Source organism: Uloborus diversus, chromosome 10 (genome assembly GCF_026930045.1).
Source record: "Uloborus diversus isolate 005 chromosome 10, Udiv.v.3.1, whole genome shotgun sequence".
Lineage (NCBI taxonomy): Eukaryota > Metazoa > Arthropoda > Arachnida > Araneae > Uloboridae > Uloborus > Uloborus diversus.
Genome location: NC_072740.1, coordinates 120030787 through 120054170, shown reverse-complemented (window position 1 = coordinate 120054170; position 23384 = coordinate 120030787). Strand labels below are relative to the sequence as shown.

Here is a 23384-nt window from a genome sequence, read left to right as displayed (position 1 = left end):
AGTTTGTAATAGTCCAGAATGGAAAAAGATTTATTTCCTGTTAATTTATTTCTATGAATAAAAGGATTAATTTCATGAACATTTTTTTATAGGAGATTGTTCTGTGGAGAAAGGGAGAGCTAACAAGGAAAACTATACAGCAGTCTGTGCCTCCAGAAAACAAATAAATGTAAAATATCTACATTCTAATTTGTTTTTTACATCAGAATTTGGACCAATAGGGCCGAGACAGGTTTGAGTGCATGAGGTATCTGACGTCCACCTTCAAAGAATAAGCAGCATTTTAAAAGGAAAATCCATAGAGGGTATTTGATTTGATGTATGACCTTACATTGTAAAGAATCAAGCAATGAAACTTTCTTGAAATAAGATTTATATGAATGCTCGAACACAAATTGATATTTTACTTATGCATATTATCCAATTGTTATTTCACAAAAAAAACCTATTTTTCTGCTTTTTGTTATTGTTGCACTTTTTTTCCTTCTTTTTTCAACTGCTTTTCTTCATCTTTAGCTAAATGTATTTTTTCTTTTTAATTTGAAAATTATAAATTTCTTTATTATCTTGATTCTTTTCTAGCGGCTTTTACTGAGTATAGAGTTGCTTATACATCTGCGGAAATTCAAAAAATGTTTACAATTTCAAAAACACCAGAAGATAGAAAAGAAACAGTAAATGCTATTTCTTCCAAAATGTTACAGATATAAAATCTGAAAAATATATTTTAAATTTCATTTTATCAATGTTCAAACAAAATTCTGCAATCTTGGTACTGTCTCTTACAGAATCCAATTTGAGTTAGATAATCATCATAAGAAAGAAAATCTAGTTATGAGTTAGACACTTTATCACTTTTATTTGTTAACCAATGGACTTAGTATAAAATTGCTCTTGCTTTGTTTTCAATCATTTAGCTTGTTATTTCAGAATTTCTGTATAATCGTAAAATAAGCAAAAAACTTTTATTAAAAATATTATTTAAAATGATCAAATTAGGGATCTTTTCCAATTAAAATGTTTTTCCTAGTGATGAAATCAGCTCAATTCCCCCCCCCCCTACAGCAATCATAAATATTAATTGTTTTAATGTGTTGAACTTCAGCACAAAACTATCTTTTTGTATTCACATTTTTTTGACTTGTTTCTAATGCTCAGTATTTAATTATAGAATCTATATTATTTGCAGGCAAATATTTATTTTCTATTTAAAACAACTAATTAAGTGACATTTTTTGACCTTTTTAATTTGTTGTGTTCAATGTTTATTTGCTCCCATTATTACAGGAGACATTCCACTTGGTCATTACAAGACTGAAACGTTATTTTAAACTTTTAAAATATAGCTCGAAGACATACACACATAAGCATCTAAATGCATTAGCATATGGGAAAAAGAAACAGCATAGGGAGTAGTGTTACACGATTTATGTATCATCCTTAAATGTACACCATACATGTATATTAAGAATTTAAAATTACTAATGTGCACCTTTATTCTTGTTACTTTGAGTATAACTTTAAAATTTTATTGCTTCAAGTTGATTTTAAATTCAGAATTTTTAAAATGAACTTACTGTTGTGATTTTTATTAATAATGTACACTTTTTAAAAATCTGTTTCAAAATCTGAATGAAAAATCATGTAACATTTGTGAATATGTATTTTAGTTGCGTATATGTTTTGTGAGACAGCTGTTATTTTATGTTTTTATTGTATAAATTACCTATTTATTTTATTATATTTAAATATATATTTTATGTTAAGGTGAAGTTTTGGAAAGCTATGCAAGTTTGTTTCCTTATAAACTACATTTGCAAATGAAAATGCTAGGGTTTAATTAAAAAACTAAGTTATTATATTTTATGGCACTTGTAAATTCTCATGTATCTCAATAGTCATACTATAATAGATGATATATTTAGCTTCCCAGTCAAAAAAGTCAATGAAAACTTTGCTTGGGCAATTTGAAGGGCTGTTTATATAGTTATAACAAAACCACAATGCTAAGTTTTGTTTCAGAGAAACTAATCTGCCATGTTAATTCCTGAAAATAACTTTGAAGTGATGCTTCAAGCAGATTGATTTTAAAAACTGGTAGAAATAAAAAATATTTTGAGCCTACTAATTGAAAGCATGTTTCCATTTCTATAAATTTTTGGAAAACATAATGTAAATGTCTTGAAGTTGTACTATATAATTATAAAATCAGATATTTTGTAAACATTGTTAAATAAAAACTGGTTTTACTAAACATTGTTCTAGTTTAAATGTATTATAAGTGAATAATAAAGATTGCTTTTGAAATATTTTTTTATATTTCACTTGAATCATGAACAAATGACTATTATTGAAAAAAAAAAAAAAAAAACCACACACACACACACACACACAAAGCTCTTAGAATTATAAATTACAAAATTTTTCGCTCTCTGAATTGCAATGTTTAGCTCAAATAATAAAATTGATAATAATTCAATAACTCCTGGTATTATGATCAATCACATATGTTATATAAATCTTCTGCTATGATGTGGACTAATGGCACATCTCGAGGTCAATGTTGTAAGCTTGAGTCGGCAACTGGCAGACTGCAGCCTAGGTCCAGACTGCTGAAAGTTAAAAACTGAACCACAAAAATGTTTTTAAAATATAAAGTTATACAAGTAAATTATTTAGAATAATTTTATGTGGAAGTAATATTTTAGGCCTAACTTTTATAGCTTTTTCTTGCATTTTAAAAGTAATTGCCAGAACTGATTCAAGTTTTTAATGGTAAGTGTAGGATATGAGAATTTGTACCTTGATAAATATTTTCAGAAATGTCCATATTCAACTTAAATTACTTGCCTACCACCGTTGTAAGAAATTTTACTTGTATAAAAATTTATTCAGCCCTACTATCAGGCATTGCCATTTTACCACACCTCATTTCAGAATTGTTCATTTTCATGGAAATTTGTTACGTAGAGGAAATGAAAAATGGAATTTGGGTAATAGGTTTGCTATATAGAACTTAAAGTCAGTATTTTTATACTTTTTCACTGATTGAAAGCAGCTATTGATGCAATTTGAGCATTTCAGTAATGAGTTACATGACAAAACTATGTTAAAAGTACTTTCTTTTAAATGCAACTCATTTTTAATAAGTACTTATCATCAATGGAGAAAAAATTGTTTATTTTTGCAAAATAAGACTTTTGTACTTTTTAACGTAATTCCCATCAACATTTATGCACCTGTCCCAACGGGTTTCTAGCTTTTTATCCTTTCCATAAAGAACTCTTTGTCTTGGTGTCCGAGGGAATTTCTCACACGGGCCAGGCCTGTGGAGGCGACAAGGTGGTACATCCCAACCCATTTTGTCAATGGTTTCTCAGAGGCAACATGAAGACAAGGGTTATAGAATCACACCTCTCTTCTGAGTATTGAAATGAACTAACACTGATGTAAACATTTTCAGCCATCATTTCATGAATAATTACATCAGTTTGAGTTTGATGTTAGGAAGTTGAAACTTCAATGGGCCAGCTAGAACGGCGTTCGTCATACACCGATTCTTGTCCACTTTTGAATTTTTCTACCCACTTGTAAAAATTCTACGGTTCATACAACTTTCACCATTCACTTTAGTTGTTGAAGAGTAGACAGTAACTGGTTCTTCACCTTCAGCTATCAAAAAACAAGTAACAAGAGCATTGTTCAGCCAATGTGGAATTTTCAAGAAGGCCCAACATTGTTTAACTTAATTTTGAGGTAATAAATAGAGTAATGTTTGTCAATCAACTTATTAGAACTTATTGCAGTCTGACCCTGCCCTCAGGTGCTCCACATTCATGGTTCCGCAATCGCATAGCTGGCACTCCCGTGATGTCAAGACACCAATACCGTGGAGGTGTGTAGCAAGATAATCATACCCTGTCTTCATCCTGAAATCTTCCACACCAACTGCATGGGGTAGATTGTGATGAAGGGGACCTTCCGGAATGAGGCTCTCTCAATTCTTGTCTAATGAGTCTCTCCAGCCTCTGACAGCTACATCTTTGAACTGCTGATTTTATCCGAGTCTTAACACAAAAGATAACTACCAAGCATATATTTTACTGGGACTACTTGGAAGAACATGTTTCCTGAGTCTTCCTGGGTCATTCTACAAAAAATGCACTTTTTTATATCAAGAGTGGTTAATTTCAAAAATCTTTATTTTTCAACATTTTTTATGAGATTTGGTAAAGTATAACAAATTTTGAAAATGATCAATACAAATTAATAATGTTATAATTTTTTTTAAATGTTTTTTTGACTGAACGGAGGGATACTTGTATGCCTCCGTTACATGTCCCAGCACATTTCCTCCCATGTACTTTTTCATTTATTTACTCAATACAAAAAAATATAACAGATTTAATAATTAAAGTAAATTCTAAATAACATGTTGCATTAACCATAAAATCAACTCATTGTGCATAGCAAAACATCAGACTTTGTATCCTCCGTTACAGTGTAGATGTAATTGAGGATATACAATGAGAAATGGAGCATACAACTTTTTTAAAAAAATCCATTTTCAGAAAGATGTGTAAATTTTAATCAGTTCAAATCATGTTCCTCAAACAAGATGCAAGTGTATTTAAATGAAAAGTTTAAAAATAATGTTTAAAATATGTATTTACTATCCGGTACCCTCTGTTCCAGGTCCAAAATTTTAACTACAAGAAAAAGTTACAAAATAATCAATAAAGAATGTGACTAACTATGCAAGAGTAAAAAGGGGCCTAAAAGGACCAATATAAATTAACTTTAAAAAAATGAAGATTATTTTTTTTACATGAATTTGAACTTCAAAAACCTACATTTTTTGTATAATGACCCTTCTGTGTACTTAGTATTTTGAGAAAGGCGAAGTTACATGGGTTTTCAACTCCAAACAAGTCAACTTACTAGCTTTGCTGTGATTGTTTCTCATCTTCTAAATTCACATTTTTGATCCCTCAATCTTTTTCTTCATCATTTTCTTATCATTATTTTTACTTTGTCCTAATATTCGCATACGTTCTGCTGCTTTTCTCGTCATTTTCTCTTTGTTGATCTGCCATTATTGCTTAGCTTAAACCCATAATTTGAGCTACTGTTTCTTTCATAGTATACCACCCAAGAAATTTCAAAATTAATGCTAAAAAATCGAGATTATTCTTTAACAAATTACAAAATATTTTATGGTCACATTAATAACTTATTTCAAACTTCACATTTCATTTATTTCTCATTGAACTAAACGTTCAAAAAATGCAGTGTTTGTTTCATGTGGTTGCGTCCGACACAAACAATGTTATGCTCGTCACACTGATAACTAAATGTATAAATATGCTAATTAAAATTCAATATTTTAAATGCATTCCACGTAGCTCTTGGGAAGAGAATAAAGCACAATTTTCCTTATATTAGTGCTGTAAAAAGTGTGGAAGAGAAAATGTGATGTTTCGTGATGAACGTAATAGGCCGTTCAATGCAGAGTTCAAATTAGGCTCAGCTAGAAAAAAAATTTAAAATTCAGTGAAAGAATGCAGAAACTTAAAGTTCAAAGCATAAGCAATAATTAAATGTCATTTACATCAAATCTATGCTTAAAATGATTTTTATATTTTACTTGAACTCGGGTTGCTCATTTCAATTGCAAAATGCGCCTTCTTCTTCATCAGCACAAGCAGCCTGGTGCAGGCCAAGTCTTTCTCCGTTTGCTTCCACCAGGCGGTACGACACGTTGCCAGGTTTGTCCACCTGTTCACTCCCAAAATTTTTAGGTTCTTCTCAACACTATCCAGCCACCTTGTTGCTGGTCTTCCCCTTCTCCTCGTACCCTCAATCTTCGAAAAAGTTAGCTTTTTAACCGGGTCCAGATCTGCACGCCTAAATACGTGCCCCAGCACTATTGGCTTTAATTACTCTTAAGATATTGGGTTGTCTGTATTTATGGTATACTTCAAAGTAATATAAACTTCTCCAAGCATCATTTTCTTTTACTGCTCCAAAAATTGACCGAAGGATCTTTCTTTCAAAAATGAGAAGTCTGTTTTCCTCTGTTTTATTATTGCTCATGTCTCACTACCGTATAAAATGATCGGTCTTATGAGGGTTTTGTATAGGTTTATTTTTGTATTAATGGAAAGGAGCTTAGATTTTAATTGGCTCTTTAAGCCAAAGTAGCATCTATTTGCCATCAAAATTCGATTTCCAATTTCAACTTTAAACTCATTCTTACTGGCCAAGTATTTAAACTGGGTGACTCCTTCAAAAGTATAGTTTCTAATAATAAGCGGCTGCACATCATGTATTCTAGTGCTCGCAACCAAAAACTTAGTTTTTTTTCCTCGTTTACAGCCAAGCCCAACTCCCTGGCAGCGCTCTCAAGGGCAACAAATGCCTCAACCACATCCTGTTTTCTTCGCCCAACGATGTCGATATTGTCCGCGTATGCCAATATCTGTATAGTTTTCTGCAGGATTGTGCCTCTAGTGTTGATACCTGAGTCTCGTATAACCTTTTCCAAGGGCTAAATTGAACAAAATGCAAGACAGTCTCCTTGTCTAAGGCCACTCTCTGTATAGAAAACCTCCGATACTTCAGACATGGTCTTAATTCTGCATTTTACGCTTCGCAAAGTCATTTTGACAAGATTGATAAGCTTAGGAGGGATTCCGAATTCGTACATCACTTCGAACAATTTATTCCTGTTGATACAATCATATGCTGCCTTGAAGTCAATGAACAGATGGTAGGTATCAATTCCGTACTCTTTGGTCTTTTCCAGGATTTGTCTTATAGAGTGAATTTGGTCTATGGTAGACTTCTCCTCCAGGAAACCACATTGATAGTTTCCTACAATTTTTGAAACATACGGAAGAAATCTACGAAGTAGGATGTTGGAAAAATCTTAAAAGCCACATTCAGAAGTGTGATACCACGGTAGTTGCGACAGTCCAGCCTGTCTCCTTTTTTGTGGATGGTGAAAATTGAACCCTCTTCCCATTCAATGGGCATCTGTTCCTGGTTCCAGACATCACTAATGATCTTTAAAAGCTCATTTTTCAACTCTGGTGCATTGACAATAAATAGTTCGGCTTTAATGCCATCTGGGCCAGGGGCCCTGTTTCTATCAAGATTTTTTAAGGTATACTCCAATTCCCTTAAGGTAGGTACAGGCATATCTTGTGTTTGTCTAAGAGTACTAGGTACTTCAATGGTAACAATTTCATCAACCGGGCTGTCATTACCAAACAGCACCTCTTTAAAGTGCTCTCTCCATCTAATCATTGTTTCTGTATTATTACATGTCAATTCACCATTTCTCTTTCTGATAGTTGTAGTTCTAGAGTTAAAATCTTTCCTAATATCATATTAACCAATTGATAAAATTTTCGTGCTTCTTTCTGGGTCTTCATATTCTCTATATCTTCTTTGTATTTGTTTTCCATAAAGATTCTTTTCTTTTTCTTAGCAAAATGCGCCTACAGTAAATATTTATTCAGGGCCTTGTGAGAAAAAGGAAAACTTCATGAAAACATCGTGTTGTTGCTCTAATAAATTTCCTTTTTGCTTTTTTTTTCAGATAAAAAGGATTTTTCGTAGCGGCAAATTGCTCTGAAAGATTCATTATTCATCTTAGAAATGTCACTTTTAAAGTTGGATGAAATTACTTTCATAATTATTTCACTTTAAGGAATTGGCTAAATTATTTTAGTTTAACTCAGTTATGACTTTTTTATAGTAGAAAATTGCTCTAAATACATTTTTTATTTATTTTATTAATTACATTTGAAGGTAAGGGAGAATAGTAAATGTGTGTGTGTGTGAAAATAAACATTGTTTTACCACACAATATTTATTAACTTCTGATTAGGGAGAATGCTTCATGAAAACTTCCTTTTATAAAACTTCAGCGAAATCGATTAATGGTAAAAAATTGCTCTGATCTCTCCCCCCCCCCCCCCCATTTTAAACACATCTTTTTAAAGTTGGTAGAATAAGTTTCAAAAATATTTTATTTTGAGGGTTTTTTTTTTTTTTTTGAAAAGGGAAAATGATTTTTTATTGTTGAAATATCTTTTTATTGGTTTGGGTATTTGTTTCTTCAATTTTTAAATCTTAATAATTAAAAGGTTTTTCTCAAAACACTTCTACTGACTTGTTTAGTTCTACGAGTATGTGTTCTATATTGCTACCTTCTCTGCATCAAGGACATCCATCGTAAATTCAAAAAAATTAATTAATAGCTCGTATAGTAATTAGTAAATTGAAATTTTTTCCACACCAGGTGTCAAAATATATTGTTTAAAAATGTCTCTTACGAAAAATACACTAATTTTCCTACTCTGTAAAAAAATATGTAATGTTACCAGTATTCATGGATGTAACGTTACACAAATTGTGAAGTGTGTAGTATCATTGCTTTAAAACTCAAATTATTCGAGGAAATTCGCACTACGGTTTCAGTAGAATTCAAAGCGTATGCGTAATGATCAGAGTCGTTGCAGTGCAGGTAAACTCTTATTAGCGAAACGAAAACCGGTCTTTGTGACTTAGTCGTAAAAGCTCTTGCTTTGGGATCTGTTGGTGAGATTCTCGTTGTGGGTTCGGACACCACTCGGGTTATTTCCTCTTTAAGTGCAACAAAACTGTCTTGTTTGTATATTAAAATAAATAAATAATTGGTGTAGATGTATATTGGTTGTGAAAAAGCATGAACTTGATAACTGTTAAATAAATGAATAGTTAAAAGCAAGAGCTGTAAAGAAGGGGTTTCTAGGATGTTTTTTTTTTTCTTTTTTAAAGCTGTTATAAGGAAATTTCAAGTATTGCAACCTACTAATTTATTTTCGTACTTTAAATTTAAAACGTATAGAAAGAAATTATTACTTGATCATTTAATATATCTGGGTAATTTAAACCATTGAATAATTAATTTGAAGTATAAGTCTACTTACCATTAAAAATGAGTACCTGTCCAAGAAAGTCAGATGAAAGCTTAATTTTTGCTAATGTGTAACCTTTCAAGCTATGTGTCTGTAAGCATACAGAAAATTCTGGTGTAAACTTACGCAGAAATAAGTGCGATGTTCCGCCATAGTTACATTACCATTATATAACCTTCCACAGGCGATGTGTAACTTTACACCAGTTATATTAGTTAAGTTACTTCAGAGTAGTAGTGGAGGCAGCTAAGCTGCCACCGATTTTATGGAGTAAGGTTTCTCAAAATCTTTTACAGTGTAGAAAGAATACTTCTTCTCAAAAATTCAAAATTTTGCCGTCTGCATAGTGAAATGTGAAAGAGCTACTGTTTAAGTGTTATGGTTGACATGTGTTTTCAAGAACGACGAATGTGATTGGTTAAAAACATTGTTTGTTATAAGTTAATGAATTAACTTTAATTATATTTGTTGAAGAAATGGCTCTTTGTTGTGAGGTATAGGTATTTTTTGTTGGTTGCTGAATAATAGCCTCTTTGTAGACGTGGTTTTTGAAAAGTTAAAACCCTTAAAGAATAGGGATAACATACAATAATTTTCTCTTTTCGAGAGATTCTTGAATTATTCACCATATAACGTCATTATTTAATTCACTACATACTTCAGACTGTATCATCTAATGTGTTTGATCAGTAAAGCCGTAACAAATATGTGTATTACAACTAGCTCAATATTCGTATTAATTCTTTTATAATATTCTCAGGGCCTGATTAACGCCCGCTCCTGCAAGTCCGTTGATTGAGATACCATAATTTTATGGGCACCAAAAATATGTTAAATTTCTTTCTTTCTTCTCCTTTTTAAAAACTTTTGCTTTGAAATTGTGTAGATTTTCTTGTCAAGCGGTGCATCAAACGTTACCAAGACGGCATCCCCTTGGCTCGATCGAACTCTGAATATCCTGAATGTCCCATGTCGAACAGAAGATGAGCGGATGATTTCCGATATGTTTGCCTTTTAATCTGCTCTTTAAAATTTCATTTAGCATATAAACTGTAATAAGTAATACAATGTAGACAGAAAATGACAGGGAATATGATTCGACAAAGTCTATCGATGTTGTGTACGTCAATTTTATCGACGCTCGATTGAAAGACACTTTTAGCCCACTTCCATCCGCCAACTTCGGGTTCATCCCCTCGAACCTGGAAGAATAATGAAAAGGAAATTGTTTGAGCAATTGGGTGACTACTTTTGTATAGTTCAACAAGAAAAATAAATAACTAAATGAAAAGTCTTTTCAAGCTGTGTATGTTTGTGGGCATAGGCGGCTGGTTCGTCAAAAAAGTGGGGGTCAAAAGAAGTGTGGAGATTAGGGGACGGCCCATCGAAAATTGCCCCCCCCCCCTTTTTCATAAAATTGAGCTATATTGTCATTGGATTTTCACCAAACTCATTGAATGAACTCCAAAAAATATGGAATGGGGCCTAGAAAATCGTAAAGGATGACCAATGTAGATTCTCCTCTTCCAATTAAAAGTCCCATTTCTTTTTCCGTTAAGTTTAAAGTTTCATTTCTTTTTCTTTAAAAAAAACACTACATTCAGAAACGTTTGATATAGCTTTAGCAAAAATTTGTAATTAAATAGTATTTTTAAAAATATTTGCTTAAAAATTTTTAAATATTGCTAATTATTTGCCAAATTTTCAACAAAATATCCCAAATCTTCTAAAGAGCTCTAAAATATTTTTTTTTTTTTGCCATGTAAGAATAAAAGTATCACCGAATTTTTACGGACTCTCTCCTAGTAAATGTACCAGCAATTTTGAGGACATATTTTTTTTTAAATCGAAACCTTTTTTGTATGATTTTTGCCAAATTTACTACCTTGATATTTTAAGAAAAAAGCATAACTAATAAAGTATTGCTGTTTTGATATGTTCTCTAGAGAACAGTATAGTGACAAAGTGTACAAAGTTTCATAAAAATTAGATGATAATATTTTAAGTTATCTTTGAATTGAGCAAATTTGAATCAAAAACTCATTTCGAGAAAAATGCACTTCAAGTTTAAAACTTCAATGTTTTAACCGTACACTATGCACATTCAAAGACCAGTATCTTTGCTTCCAATGAACGTTGAAACAAAAATTGAGCAGCTTTGTTAAGCTCCGGCATTGATTGATCCGATTAATTTAGTACAAATTTGTACAACTTCGTAAAAAATAGTAATTTTAACGTGTAACCTTAAGAAATAACATGAGAAAAGTCCATTTATTTGGAATTTTTAGTTTTATTTTCGTAAAACAAATCAATCTGTCTGTAAAAATTTATTTTCCAATAAAACGGTAATTTTAACTCTGAAAAGTGAGAGGCCAGTTGCCCCCCTGTATCAGCCGCCTATGTTTGTGGGATGGGAACAAATACAAATTGTGTAAAAAAGTGTCGTAAAAGCTTACTGCCCGTTTGATTCTAATTGGAGTTAAAATGGAAAAAAAATTCGTCTATGAAAAAAACGTGTACAGATTACACATGCTGAGACTAGACAATTACAGTCTCATAACACGCAGAGTTTTCCGTCAAACTTTACCAAATTTTCAAAACATTTGACAGCATACGAGGGAATCTTTACACTGATATTGGAAATAAAAGTATTGAAAATTTGCTGAAATGTGAACATTTAAAGCAATTAATTTCTCACTCGCGAAGGATAGTAATTTACAGTTATCAAAAGTTCGTGGTCAAATAGACTTTGCAAAATAATAAAAAAAAAAAAAATCAGTCGAACATCGTGAACACTTAACAAGATATCGGCGACTAAATGAGTCGATTTGCAATTATTCTCGGATAGATGACGAATCGTTGGGATCGCAAATTTGCAACACTTGCCTGCAACAGCGTGGTTGCTGCGAAAAATATATTAATTGTGAACGATAGTGTTATCTTACTTCAAAAATACGTGTTTTTGTCAGAAATCGGTACGTAGAGGCTAAAACTCACTTAGTAAGAGGGACAAGAGGAGGAAGGGAGGGGGGGGGGACTTATTATGTTCATGCCGGACTCATACTGAAAGATTTCAAAACAATTTCCAGCTTTCCACCAATTACTTCCGAATTCTTTTTTTTTTACTCCCCAAACACTGACCTAAATACGTTAAACTGTATCACAACTGTAGTAGACGAATGGAGTTTCTTAAAATTAAAGTTAATTTAAAGTAATTTACGAGCTATCTATTATGAACTGAATAAAATTTAATGTTTTTTAGGGAATACTTTTTAATTAAAAACGTAGGTATTGAAAAAGCGGTTTTTGCTTCACAACTTTAGCCTCAGAATAAAAGAAACACTTTTATACTTTTTTTTTTCCGTACTTGTGAAATTATGTAACGACGAGTAATTTAATTTTACAAATACAATAGAATGTATATTATTTGAAAGGCTCGAGCAGAAATGTGGCAAGCCACAAAGAGTGGCTTTTTGATCAAAGTTTTTGTTTCTCATAACTGAAATTGAAATAAAAATGACAATGGATTACGTCATTTGGAGAAAAACATATCTGGTTTTAGTATTGCAGAATAATACCTTTGTAATACCTTTGAAAAATTCTTCAAATATTTCTTATAAGTTGAAATCTGCCTACTGAAAATTCACATCATGTGGCTTATCACATTCCTTTCCACGAGCCCTTCATTTCTTTAACATCATTGATTGCTCTAATTTTAAGTTTTCTCATTTTCTTTGAGAGATCTCTTTCTTTACTTTTTCTCCGAACCCACAAAAGAGGCATAGATGTTTCTGAAGTAAGGCACTTGGAAATCAAGAGATCTAAGTTACAAAACTGAAAATGTGTGAACATTATAGGAAAAATCGACAACACTTTTGTGCCATAATATGTTACTGGTAGCCCTAACAGGTGCTTCTATCCTGCATGATTTAGAAAAATGTACCTATACAGTAAAAGTGGGATAACTTGGTCACGTGGGACATCTTTGCCGGTTTTTGAAAACGATATTTAAAGCTCTACTAAGTTCCAAAACCAGCTCACAGATATGGTAGTGTTTGCATTGCACTAAGAAACTACCGCATCTATTAGCTAATTTTGGAGCGTAGTCGAGCGCCAAATATCAACGTTACAAAAACTGTTAAAGATTTCTCACTTGATAGTGTTGTCCCGGTTGATGGTACATTAAGGATTTTTACACAGGATTCGAACCTCAAATACTTCTTTTTCGATTCATTTACGCCCTTTTAACTCCATCAATTAGTTTTTGAAGTGTTACCTTATTCTGCAGTCGTGTTTTATGATTGAGTAGCGCGACAACCGCCGCATACTCCAAAAGACTGCAGAAGACGAATCCGATGCACACTGAAAGCCAGACGTTGAGTGCGACCACGTAGGAAACGCTCGGCAGCGATGCCTGGTACTGTTTGGTGATGATGGTTAAGAGTGAGGTAACACCCAGTGTCACCCTCCCTGGCACAGCATCCACGGGAATCCAGAAGGTCAGCATCGACATGAACACAATCAAAATGGTTGGAATGTAAATGTTGATGACATAGTAGCCAGCTCTGCGGGACAGTTTTATTTCTCCACGTAAGCAAGCAAAAGATCCTAAACAAAGAAATGAACAGCATGAAAGTTAATTAAATAGTTAATAATGTAGTCCACCTCAGAATTGTTGGCACTCGGTGGAAAAGTGAAAGTACGCAATTTTCACAAACAGGAGTGTATTTAGAGAAATATTCTCCATTAAAAACTATAACTGACACAAAAAACTTGACATTTGTGCGACCAAAATTCAAGGAGCTATTCCAGTTTAAAGTTTTAAGGGACCATACAGAAGATGAAATTGGAACTTAACGCCCTTTCGGAGGAGTGACAGGTTGTCAAAGTACACTCCTGTTTGTGAAAATTGCAACACCATGAAGGAAGCATCATAGTTGAATGAAATTTAATACACAGTTGAGTGGTAATGGTACAAATAAATGATTACATTTTCAAACCAAACAAACAATAAAAAGAGATAGAAATTAGTATTTTGTGTGGCCACCACGCGCCGCAATAAGAGCTGCTACACGACTCGGCATGGAGTGAAACAAAGTTTGAATATCTGCCTGCGGAAGAGCATTCCATATTGTTCGTATGCGCAACCAAAGTTCGTCTGTCGAAGCAACAGGACGAGGATCACAAGCGAGATGCCGCCCAACGAAATCCCACAAACGTTCAATCGGTGACATATCCGGGGAATATGCAGGCCAAAGAAGAAGCTGTACCTGCTGCGAATCAAGGTAGGATTTGACAGTACTGGCGGCATGTGGACGGGCATTATCCTGCTGGAATACAGCCCCTGGCAATCCTTGCAGGAAAGGAATAGCTTGGAGCTGTAAAACTTCGTTTATGTACCGGGTACTGTTCAAATAAACCACAATTCGTAGCAGTTGTGATCGTCCATGATATGCTATGGCACCCCAAACCGTGACTTCGGGTGTTCGTCCACTGTGGCTTTCGATAATGCACTCCGGAATGTGCCGTTCACCGGCATAGCGCCTGACACGAATTCGGCCATCATGGTGCCACAAATTGAAGCGGGATTCGTCAGAAAAGACGACCTGCCGCTAATCAGCACGCCAGCTCCTATGCACATTGGCCCATTGTAGCCGCAGGCGGCGATGGTTTTACGTGAGAGGAATTCTGTATAAAGGAATCCTTGCGCGCAGCCCACGCTGCAGCAGACGTCTTCGAATTGATGAAGCACACAATGAAACACCTGTAACTGTTGACGACTGTGCTGCCAATTGTGTAGAAGAAGCTGTGCGGTCCGTCAGCGCCATACGCATCAGGTGTCTGTCATCGCGAGCTGGCGTCACATTTCGGGGTCCACTCCCGAATTTCCGAGCTGTCCTACCCTCGTCCGTCCACTGCTTCCAAACACGCATGGTTGTGCTGCTGTTACGCTGCACACGCGCGGCTACGGCACGATAAGACAATCCAGCTTCACGAAGGCCGACGATTCTGCCCCGTTCAAACTTTGAAATAAGCTCAAATTTCGCTTTCTTTCGTCGAAGGGGCATAGTAAAGATTCAGTTAACGTTTACTCTAGCATATAACCACCGATAATCATATACGCCTCGCTACAGCTGTCTATTTATATTCGGTTCGATCCGCCGTTCAGAGGGCGCTGCTCAGCATACGCATGCGCTACCGGTCTGCAATTCTAATCATTTGCATATCATGCCTTACATTACATCTCCTGCAATTTTCAGCTCACTCACGTAAGTCTTTCGTAGTGTTGCAATTTTCACAAACTGGAATGCAAAAAACACAAAGTATTTATATTTTTCATTGCCATTCAAAAATAAATGCAAATGTTATGCCGTGATACGCAAAAACACACTGAAAAACCTCGAACAATTTGAAAACCACACTCTATGCACACATACAATTTTAAACACTTGTTAACTGCTATATTTTCCCCCAAAAGTGACGGCGAGTGTAAAGTGGTGTAAGTCACAAAACGCTGCGTTTCATTTCTCGGTGAGTATTGGTCCTACTAGTTTAAAACTTTTTGTGTTGAAATTATTTTTCAATGGAGAATATTTTCCTAAATATGAGTTAGGGAACCTGGGGCACGTATTAAAAGTTAAATTTTTTATTTTTTGAATCATTTTTATTTTTGCTTCAAACTTTCAATGTCTTAACTCCGCATCTGATTTTGAATGTTTTTGCAATTGGAAGTATGCATCTAGGACCAACGGTTGCGAAAATAAAGGTCTTGCAGGTTAAAACGGAACACCCTGTATAAATATTTTCAATTTGTATAAGTTGCTCACTAGAATGTACGTTTTGAGTTTATTTTTCAAAATCATTGGTCCTTCTTGATACCACCACCTGTTTTACAGCTTTTTCTAATGGATTTGCTGAGAGGGACTAAGTAGCCCCAGCGTGGGGCTACTTGAACTCATTTTTTAAAAATAGAAAAAAAAAATGTATAAAGAGTTAAAATTATTGTTTAAAAAAGGTTTTAGGTTGTAGCAGAACGTCTGAAAAGTGGTAAAAACAAGGTTATCAGTTCATATTATGGTTTAACAAAGCATTCAGTGTAAAACTCGCAAACAATATGAAATTTCTGGTCCAAGTAGCCCCACTTTACGGTACATCATCCTTTGCATCACCAGTTTCCAACCGTTCTGGAAGTGGGCTCGTATACGGAAGAGTGTCAACAGTCCTGAGGTGGGCTATATAACACAGGTTTGCAAAAAAGGGAGCGACAATCGAATGATTTATTTAACTTTATCATTAGAGTTTATAGCCACTGACTTTTTTCTTCTGAAATTATTTTTAAAAAGAAAGAATCATTCCTTTCCGGATTAACGCCATAACTCCTCCTTTGCGCCGTCTACACGGAAACGGCTTGAAGGAGGAGTTATGAAGTCAGTTCAAAAGGGAATGCTACCAATGTTTTCTGTAATATGGCTCTAAGAGGCTAACTACGGCACTCGCATGGAATCACTCCGCTCAGGTTTGAAGTCATAGCTCCTTTCTTAAACCGTCTCATCATAGTTATCTTGCAAACGGATACGGATTGAGGGAGTTATGACGGCAATCCGAAGCGGAATGATACCGATTATTTCTGGAATAGCGCCCTTATTCAGGAAGTTTTTTTTTTTTTCTTCTTAATTGCAGTAAATCTCGGTTTCCATATAAAATAACCACTTTCTATAATATCGCGACGATTTTTAATATCCATAGTGGCAGCAAAATTAAGCTTCCAAAACTCGGAGTGTTGTTCAGATCATTACGGAATCAACTAAACTTCCCAACCAAACCTATGCTGCTGCACTACACATGGGTAGATGGAATGTTTTCTTCTTCGTGGAACAATGAGCAAGTTGAATTTTCTGGGATTTTTTTCCCCCGACTATTTTGTATTTATTTCATGTTGCTTCCGTCCGACTCCAAAGGTCAAGATCGAGAAAGTTTCTCATTTGTCAGAGGCAAGTAGAAGGAAATTTACTAGTCGTTATTTATTTATTCTTTCTAGTTGCATTTTATTATTATTATTTTTTTTTTGTAAGACCAAAAAAGTAATTGAACAACATGAGTTTTTAAAATTCTTTTCAGACATAAAAATGATCAGTTTGAGCAAAGGTTAGTATAACGAATTAATGGCTTTAAATTTGATTCGTAGCACAGTAGGGGTTGAGAACTTTGACGTATGATACTATCATTTTTATACACGATATGACTTCTGGTGACCGCTAATCTTGATCATTACCAGACTCCTAAAATAGGTTCAATCTGCAAAGCAATTGCAGAGAGAAATTTTTCTCGGGAACGTTGAGGGGGGGGGGGTGCTCTAAAATAAATTAAAGATTCCGTTTCCATAAATTTCAAGTTATGAAAATTTTATTGAACATATTTACATCAATAGTTTCTATTGATTATTATTCATTCGTATCTTCAGCATATGAATAATTCTTTTCAAAACAAAGGGGTGGGAGATGTAGAGACAAAAGGAATGAAAACGGCAAAATATTCATTGTATGATTTGTAAATATATTTTGCTCAATTCCACGTCCCATTATTTTTTCTTTGAACATAGTATTCCTGTATTACAGAATCAGAGAATAAAACTGAACATAAAAAGTTTTTCACCTTTCAAACTGAGAAAAACATTCTCTGACGAAAGGAAGCAGTCAACTTGTTCCTCTTTGTCAATCGAGCTAAATATTTATCAGGAGTGCCCACCTGGGAGGGGGGGGGGTCGTGGCCCAGACTTCGCCATTTAAATTTTTAGGGGGGTGTTGAAGGGTATTTTTTCATTTTTTGGGGGGTTGGGGCTCTTGCTTTTTGGGGGGGGGTTCTTGATATTTGGGGGGGGGGACGCCCTTACCCATAGGGGGGACACCACTATATTTATAGACATTATTTAAGTCCCGTATAGATCAATTTGAAAATGATTCAATAAAAACAATCTTATGTACATTAAAATTTGATTATTCCTGTGCGAACTATAGAATCAAGCAATTATTCATTCTAAATACTTTGCACAAAGAGCGTACCTTATTACTACTATCTAGTATGCTGCCTACTCAATGCACTCAGAATGAAAAATACTTACCGTGCTTTCCTACGTACAAGTATTCATCACAGGCGGCTGGATGAGGTTCAGAGAATTCAAACTGAGGCAGAATAATGTAGTCTCCCACAGAAATAGAATCTTTTTCGTTCCAGTGCAACTCCATTTCCGAAAGAGTGTGTGTAACTAAACAAAGTTATAAAAAAACTAAAGAAATAAAAATTAAAAAAAAAAAAGGAGTAAAAATGTCAATCAGTTCTTCCAATTTATTTTCAATGAAGAAAATACCTGATTAGAAATGTAAAAGCAATATGATTATTAAAACAATTTTTGAATTAGTTGCTCTCTTTTAACAAGTGCAACGTATGTGATGGTTAATTCACACTCTTTCTAAGGCATATATTTTCTTTAATTCAATTGTGTAATTTTCTATTAAAACTTTTCATGAAATTTATATGTTATCATGAAAGACCGAAATTGGAGAATTTCAACTTTCACCGTGGTTCATCGGAAATATTCGGTCTTTCGACAATGTCTTCGGTATGTGAATGCACCAGCTAATGTCTAAATGTACGAGAAATCGAACTTTCACAGCAACACATATGAGATAATATGTTAGACTAACTTTTTATGCACTTTTTTATTTAGTGTGTTATTGTAATAAAAAATGAATAAAATATATTAGATGTGCCGTAGGAATTATGACACAATCAGGTTTGATATTATTTAAAAAAAAAAAAAAAAAAAACTAAGAGTAAAACACATTTTACGTATTAATTGCATTTTATTACCGCAAAAAAACTCTGTATTAAACGATTGAAAGAAATACTGCATATTTATTTATTGGAAATTTAATTGCAATCATTTGAAAATCCTAGCACTGCACTGAATCCTTACATATAAGCAAGGATTGTACAACCAAACTAAAATACTTGTGTTTATGCCAAAACACCTCATTAACACCATTTAGGGTCTCCCTTAGAGGCCGATACTGTATTCACTCATTTTGAAAACCATGGCTACAAGTTCTAAACAGTAACGAGAGGAATTGCAAGCAATTTCTCTTTTAAAACATTAGCTAAACCACTTCATGCTGGTGGGTTAAAATGTCTCCTGGTTAGCAGTACCCTGGATACAATATTCACTCGTTTTGAAAACCACAGCTACAAGCTCTAAACAGAAAGGAGATGAATTTTGAGCAATTTCTCTTGTAAAACATTAGCTAGATCTCGTCAAGCTGGAGGAGAAAAATAACTCCTAGTTAGCTGCTCTAAAACATTAAAAACTGGATAAAAAATGTTCAGATATAGTGACTGTGTCGGCCTTGATAAATGTTCAACTTCACTTTCATGATACTCAAAAATGACAAACATAAGAAAATTTACTGCCAAAAAATAAAAAAATATGCTTCAATGCAAGTTTTATAATAAAGTACATTTCTCTTTCTCAATACGCTGTGATTTAAAAAACAACATTTTAATTTTCTCATTTTAAAAAGGTAAGTTATCTCAACTATTTCACTTTACCCCACATTCCTCTACATTACTAATGAAGCACGAGATAACAATCTCTTAGAATGTTCAAAATTTTGCATGGGCTTGGACTTAAAAAGATATACAGGATTACTACATAGGATTATTTGTTTTCGAAACGTTATACATTCAGAAGTACTGCACTACAACGATGAGGAATATATAAACATAACCACAAACTCATCAAGATTTGAAATTGTGTTAAACAGTTGATAATACGAGAGTAGTATTTTTAAAATGGCGACAAAACAAGAAAAGTTTATTTATTTATTTTTGTCTATGAGTTCTGGTAGCGTCTAGCCTTGTCTTGGTGATGTTCTGGTCCGTCATCACTGCCTCATGAATGGTATCCTTGAGTTTTTCTAACGCTTTTGGTAGTGAGGGTACATAAAGAAGGTCATTAAGGAGCCTCCATAGCGGCGAAAAAAAACTGATGGATGAAAACACCACGCATAGTGGTTGCTATACCGGTATACCGATTACCGGTATTTGGAGCTATTTTGCAATTTTGTAATACCGGTATTTGCTGAGGTAAAATACCGGTATTTTTGGCATTAGCTATAAATAATAAATTTGTTTCAATTAATGAATTTTCAATTTAACTTATTAGATATCTATTGTTATTTTAAAGGTACAAACCTCTTTAAATGAGACAGTACCAAAATTAATCTATTGATGTTAAAATTTGGCTTTAAAAGCACGAATTAATAGAATACCAATGGACGAAAGTTTTTCGAGCGTTTATGTGCACCATGCTTTTATTTGATTGCTCACTTGCCCTTTTGTAAAAGTTAATTTCAAGAGTATTTGTAGAAAGTACATGTATTTGTGCTATGAATAATTATATTGCAACCTTCAGTTGCAACAATATTTTATAACATATATATATATATTTTATAGTTGACTTAACTGCACTGAATTTTGAGAAAAACCTTTCCCTTTTAGTGTAACAAGTGCTGATTTGCTGTCACCAGTATTGAGGTGCCGTTCTCTCTTGCTATTTAGCTGTATACTTGGCGAGATAACACTTAGCAATTATATAGTACCAAAAAATTTACATAGAGGAAATGCATAATCAACTGGGGGGAACATATTTTCAGATATTTACATAACTGTAAAGAGTTTTTAAAAGAAAACGAATGCGAAAAAGAGAGACAAAAAAAAAGTTAATTTAATCATAATTTTTTTTTTAAAAAAAGGTTAATAAAACAAAAGCACAAGCCTTTCCTGATTAAGAGGAAACTTGTTGAAGATGATGTTATTATTCGAAAAGAATTGCCTCGGTGAGGAGAAATTACCATCTGACTCTGGGTGTATTAAGAACAAAATAAAAAACTTCTATACACAATAGAAAAGAAACACGTACATTATTAACTGTACCACCAACCAGCAGGAATTCTGAAAGAGCATCTTCAACTGCAGAAAATCGGTACACTAAGGCGAGTTCTAGGCTTAGTGACAATTCAATGTATGCATTATGTTTCTTACTAATGATTTCTTATTATAACATTTGTTCCTTCATTTTATAGTGGTTCAAAATAAATGTTCTTAAATAGAGCACTTTTTACACGAAATTATGAAATAAGGCAAATAAACAATATTTTTTGATCATTTATTGAGAAATTGGTACCGGAAAAAGTACCGGTATTGATATCGGTATCCCGGTATCACGTTTTGAAAATACCGAATACCGGTATTGCATATTTGGTCCGGTATTGCAATCCCTAACCACGCATATTGTAAATTGTAACACTCACACAAAAGAAAAAAAAAACAGCTTCTCTTCTTTTGTCGTCATTTAAAAAATATACTGTACTGGTATCAACACCTGGTTAACGCAATTTACAATTTTGACGAGTTGGTGGTTATTTTTATATATTCCTCATTGTTGTACGTGCAATACTTTTGAATATTTAGCATTTAGAAAACGAATGAACAATTTGTAGTAACCCTGTAGAAAGAAAGAAAATCAAGAACTTTTACAAGCGTTTTTTGCGAAACTAATGTTTTTGACATTGGTTGCTGTTGTTACAGCGTGAAGTGCAGATATTTAGACTTGAGTAAAGTAACTTGAATAACAAAATCCCAAAAAAGAAAAAGGAAAATACTTACGACTTTTTACTATAATATCACAAGTTTGAGTGTCATGGGGAAAGTTGTGGAGCAGCATGTCACAACTAAATTGGAGGGAAAGCCTGTAAGTAATATTACGCATTATTAGTTAAGGAACTTTTATATACAATAAATATTCAAAAAATATATATTGTTGCCCTTTTGTTTAAAATGTCCACAGAGACATACTTAAAAAATCCTTATCAAAATTTGTACATATTGCCATTGAATATGAATTGCGAACATTATATGTTGAAACACATCATAAGTGAAACATCTCCTAAATAACACTGGTAAACAAATATCGAAAAAGTTCCTGGTTTCGAGATGAATATAGTCAATTCCTAATGAATTCAATGTGCTGAAGTATTTCTGACGTTGCTGGTCTAACTGTCCGAGCTCTTGTTTCCCGACTATATTCTGATAATCGTTGCTCTACTGCAAGTTGACTTTAGTAAGAATAACGGATTTAGGACTTCTGAAACTTACACTGAGAATATATTTAGAACTTATGTTTCTAAAAGCTCTGGGTGATAACCTTAGAGCAGGAATTAGTAACTGAAGGGAGCAAGTGCTGTGGCTTACGAAATACTGAGGCAAATATCTCAAGTCACATGGTTCAACTTCGACGAATATGAGACTTTTACGTGAAAGAAGTAGAAGAAACCTGATTTTGTTTCCAATGCAAAACTTTCAAATATATCATGTTGCACGGGATCCTTGCTTCAGGAATTGCAGGATTTACTCTCTCCGTCTTTTCTTCCTTCTCAATGGTAACAACGGGCAGTCCAATTATCCGAAATGTTTCGTTCCCAACAAGCCAGGGTTATTCCCGCAGCTTTTTCTAAAATCCCACTCAAAAGAAATCGCTTTGGGCGCTGTTCCCGCTGTTCTCCATTAGGGAATATATTGTTACAAATTCTGTAAATAGTAATTATTGTAGTAACGTAACCTGTAAATAGTTTCCCGTAATGAATATACAGCCCCTATACAATTGGCTGAAGTATACGATCCCCCTATTCTTTTTTTTCATTGATAAAATTTGTGAATGAAAAAGGAAAGTGTAGAAAGGTATAGCATTTTCTGGAATAGTTGAGAGGTCTCTTTCGGTGTGTATAAAAAGCCGTTATGCATGATAAAGAGTTAGTTTCGATTGAGAATTTGTACTGAGAGTGTATTAGCTCTGTTTATTGCGAGGCATTTCGCTGTGTTGTTTTTTTTCGTATTTGGAAGTAAATACGTGTGTAACCGTTGAGTTTACGGTGTTGTGTGATATTTGCTTAATTGCTGATGATTAATTTAGCAGTTGTTGACGATCTTTCCTGTACATAGTGTAAATAAATTTCCTGCGTTTTTAATCAAGAACTGTGTCGTCCTTTCAAGAAAGTTGGAAGTCGCAACGGATCACGTAACAATATGCTGAAAAGATAGCGAAATTTCCCATCTCAAATTTTTCTATTTTTCAAATTTATTTTAAGAAGCTGGCTGACGATACTTTTCAACTGCTATCATATAGCGTCATTCTTTTGTTTTACTTGAACAATCAAACACGTTTAGAACTTTGAGCTTATCTTTTGCTTCTAGTTGCACCAAACAAAACGTATTTTTGAACCTATTTATGCCAAAGTTGTACCAAATAGCACAATCTTCGTCAAGATCACCATTTTTTTTAAAGCACTGACATACGTTTTATAA

The 23384-nt window shown here is 33.8% G+C and overlaps 2 protein-coding genes across 3 annotated transcripts in view; one reads left to right on the top strand and one right to left on the bottom strand.

Annotated features, from left to right (window-relative positions):
• Positions 1–2305, top strand: part of LOC129231797 (vacuolar protein sorting-associated protein 26B-like) — a 42260-nt gene extending 39955 nt beyond the window's left edge. For both annotated transcript variants that reach the window (XM_054866173.1, XM_054866172.1), the window contains one exon: positions 93–2305. In XM_054866173.1, the coding sequence (XP_054722148.1) occupies positions 93–167 (75 nt within the window). In that variant the 3' untranslated portion in view covers positions 168–2305. The remainder of the gene's footprint in view (positions 1–92) is intronic.
• A 7698-nt stretch (positions 2306–10003) lies between these two features.
• LOC129231150 (glycine receptor subunit alpha-1-like) overlaps positions 10004–23384 on the bottom strand; it is a 30589-nt gene continuing 17208 nt past the window's right edge. The window contains exons 5-8 of the mRNA XM_054865397.1: positions 21690–21772; positions 18088–18231; positions 13246–13577; positions 10004–10171 (exon numbers count right to left, since the gene is read on the bottom strand). Coding sequence (XP_054721372.1) covers positions 10004–10171; positions 13246–13577; positions 18088–18231; positions 21690–21772 — 727 coding nt within the window. The remainder of the gene's footprint in view (positions 10172–13245; positions 13578–18087; positions 18232–21689; positions 21773–23384) is intronic.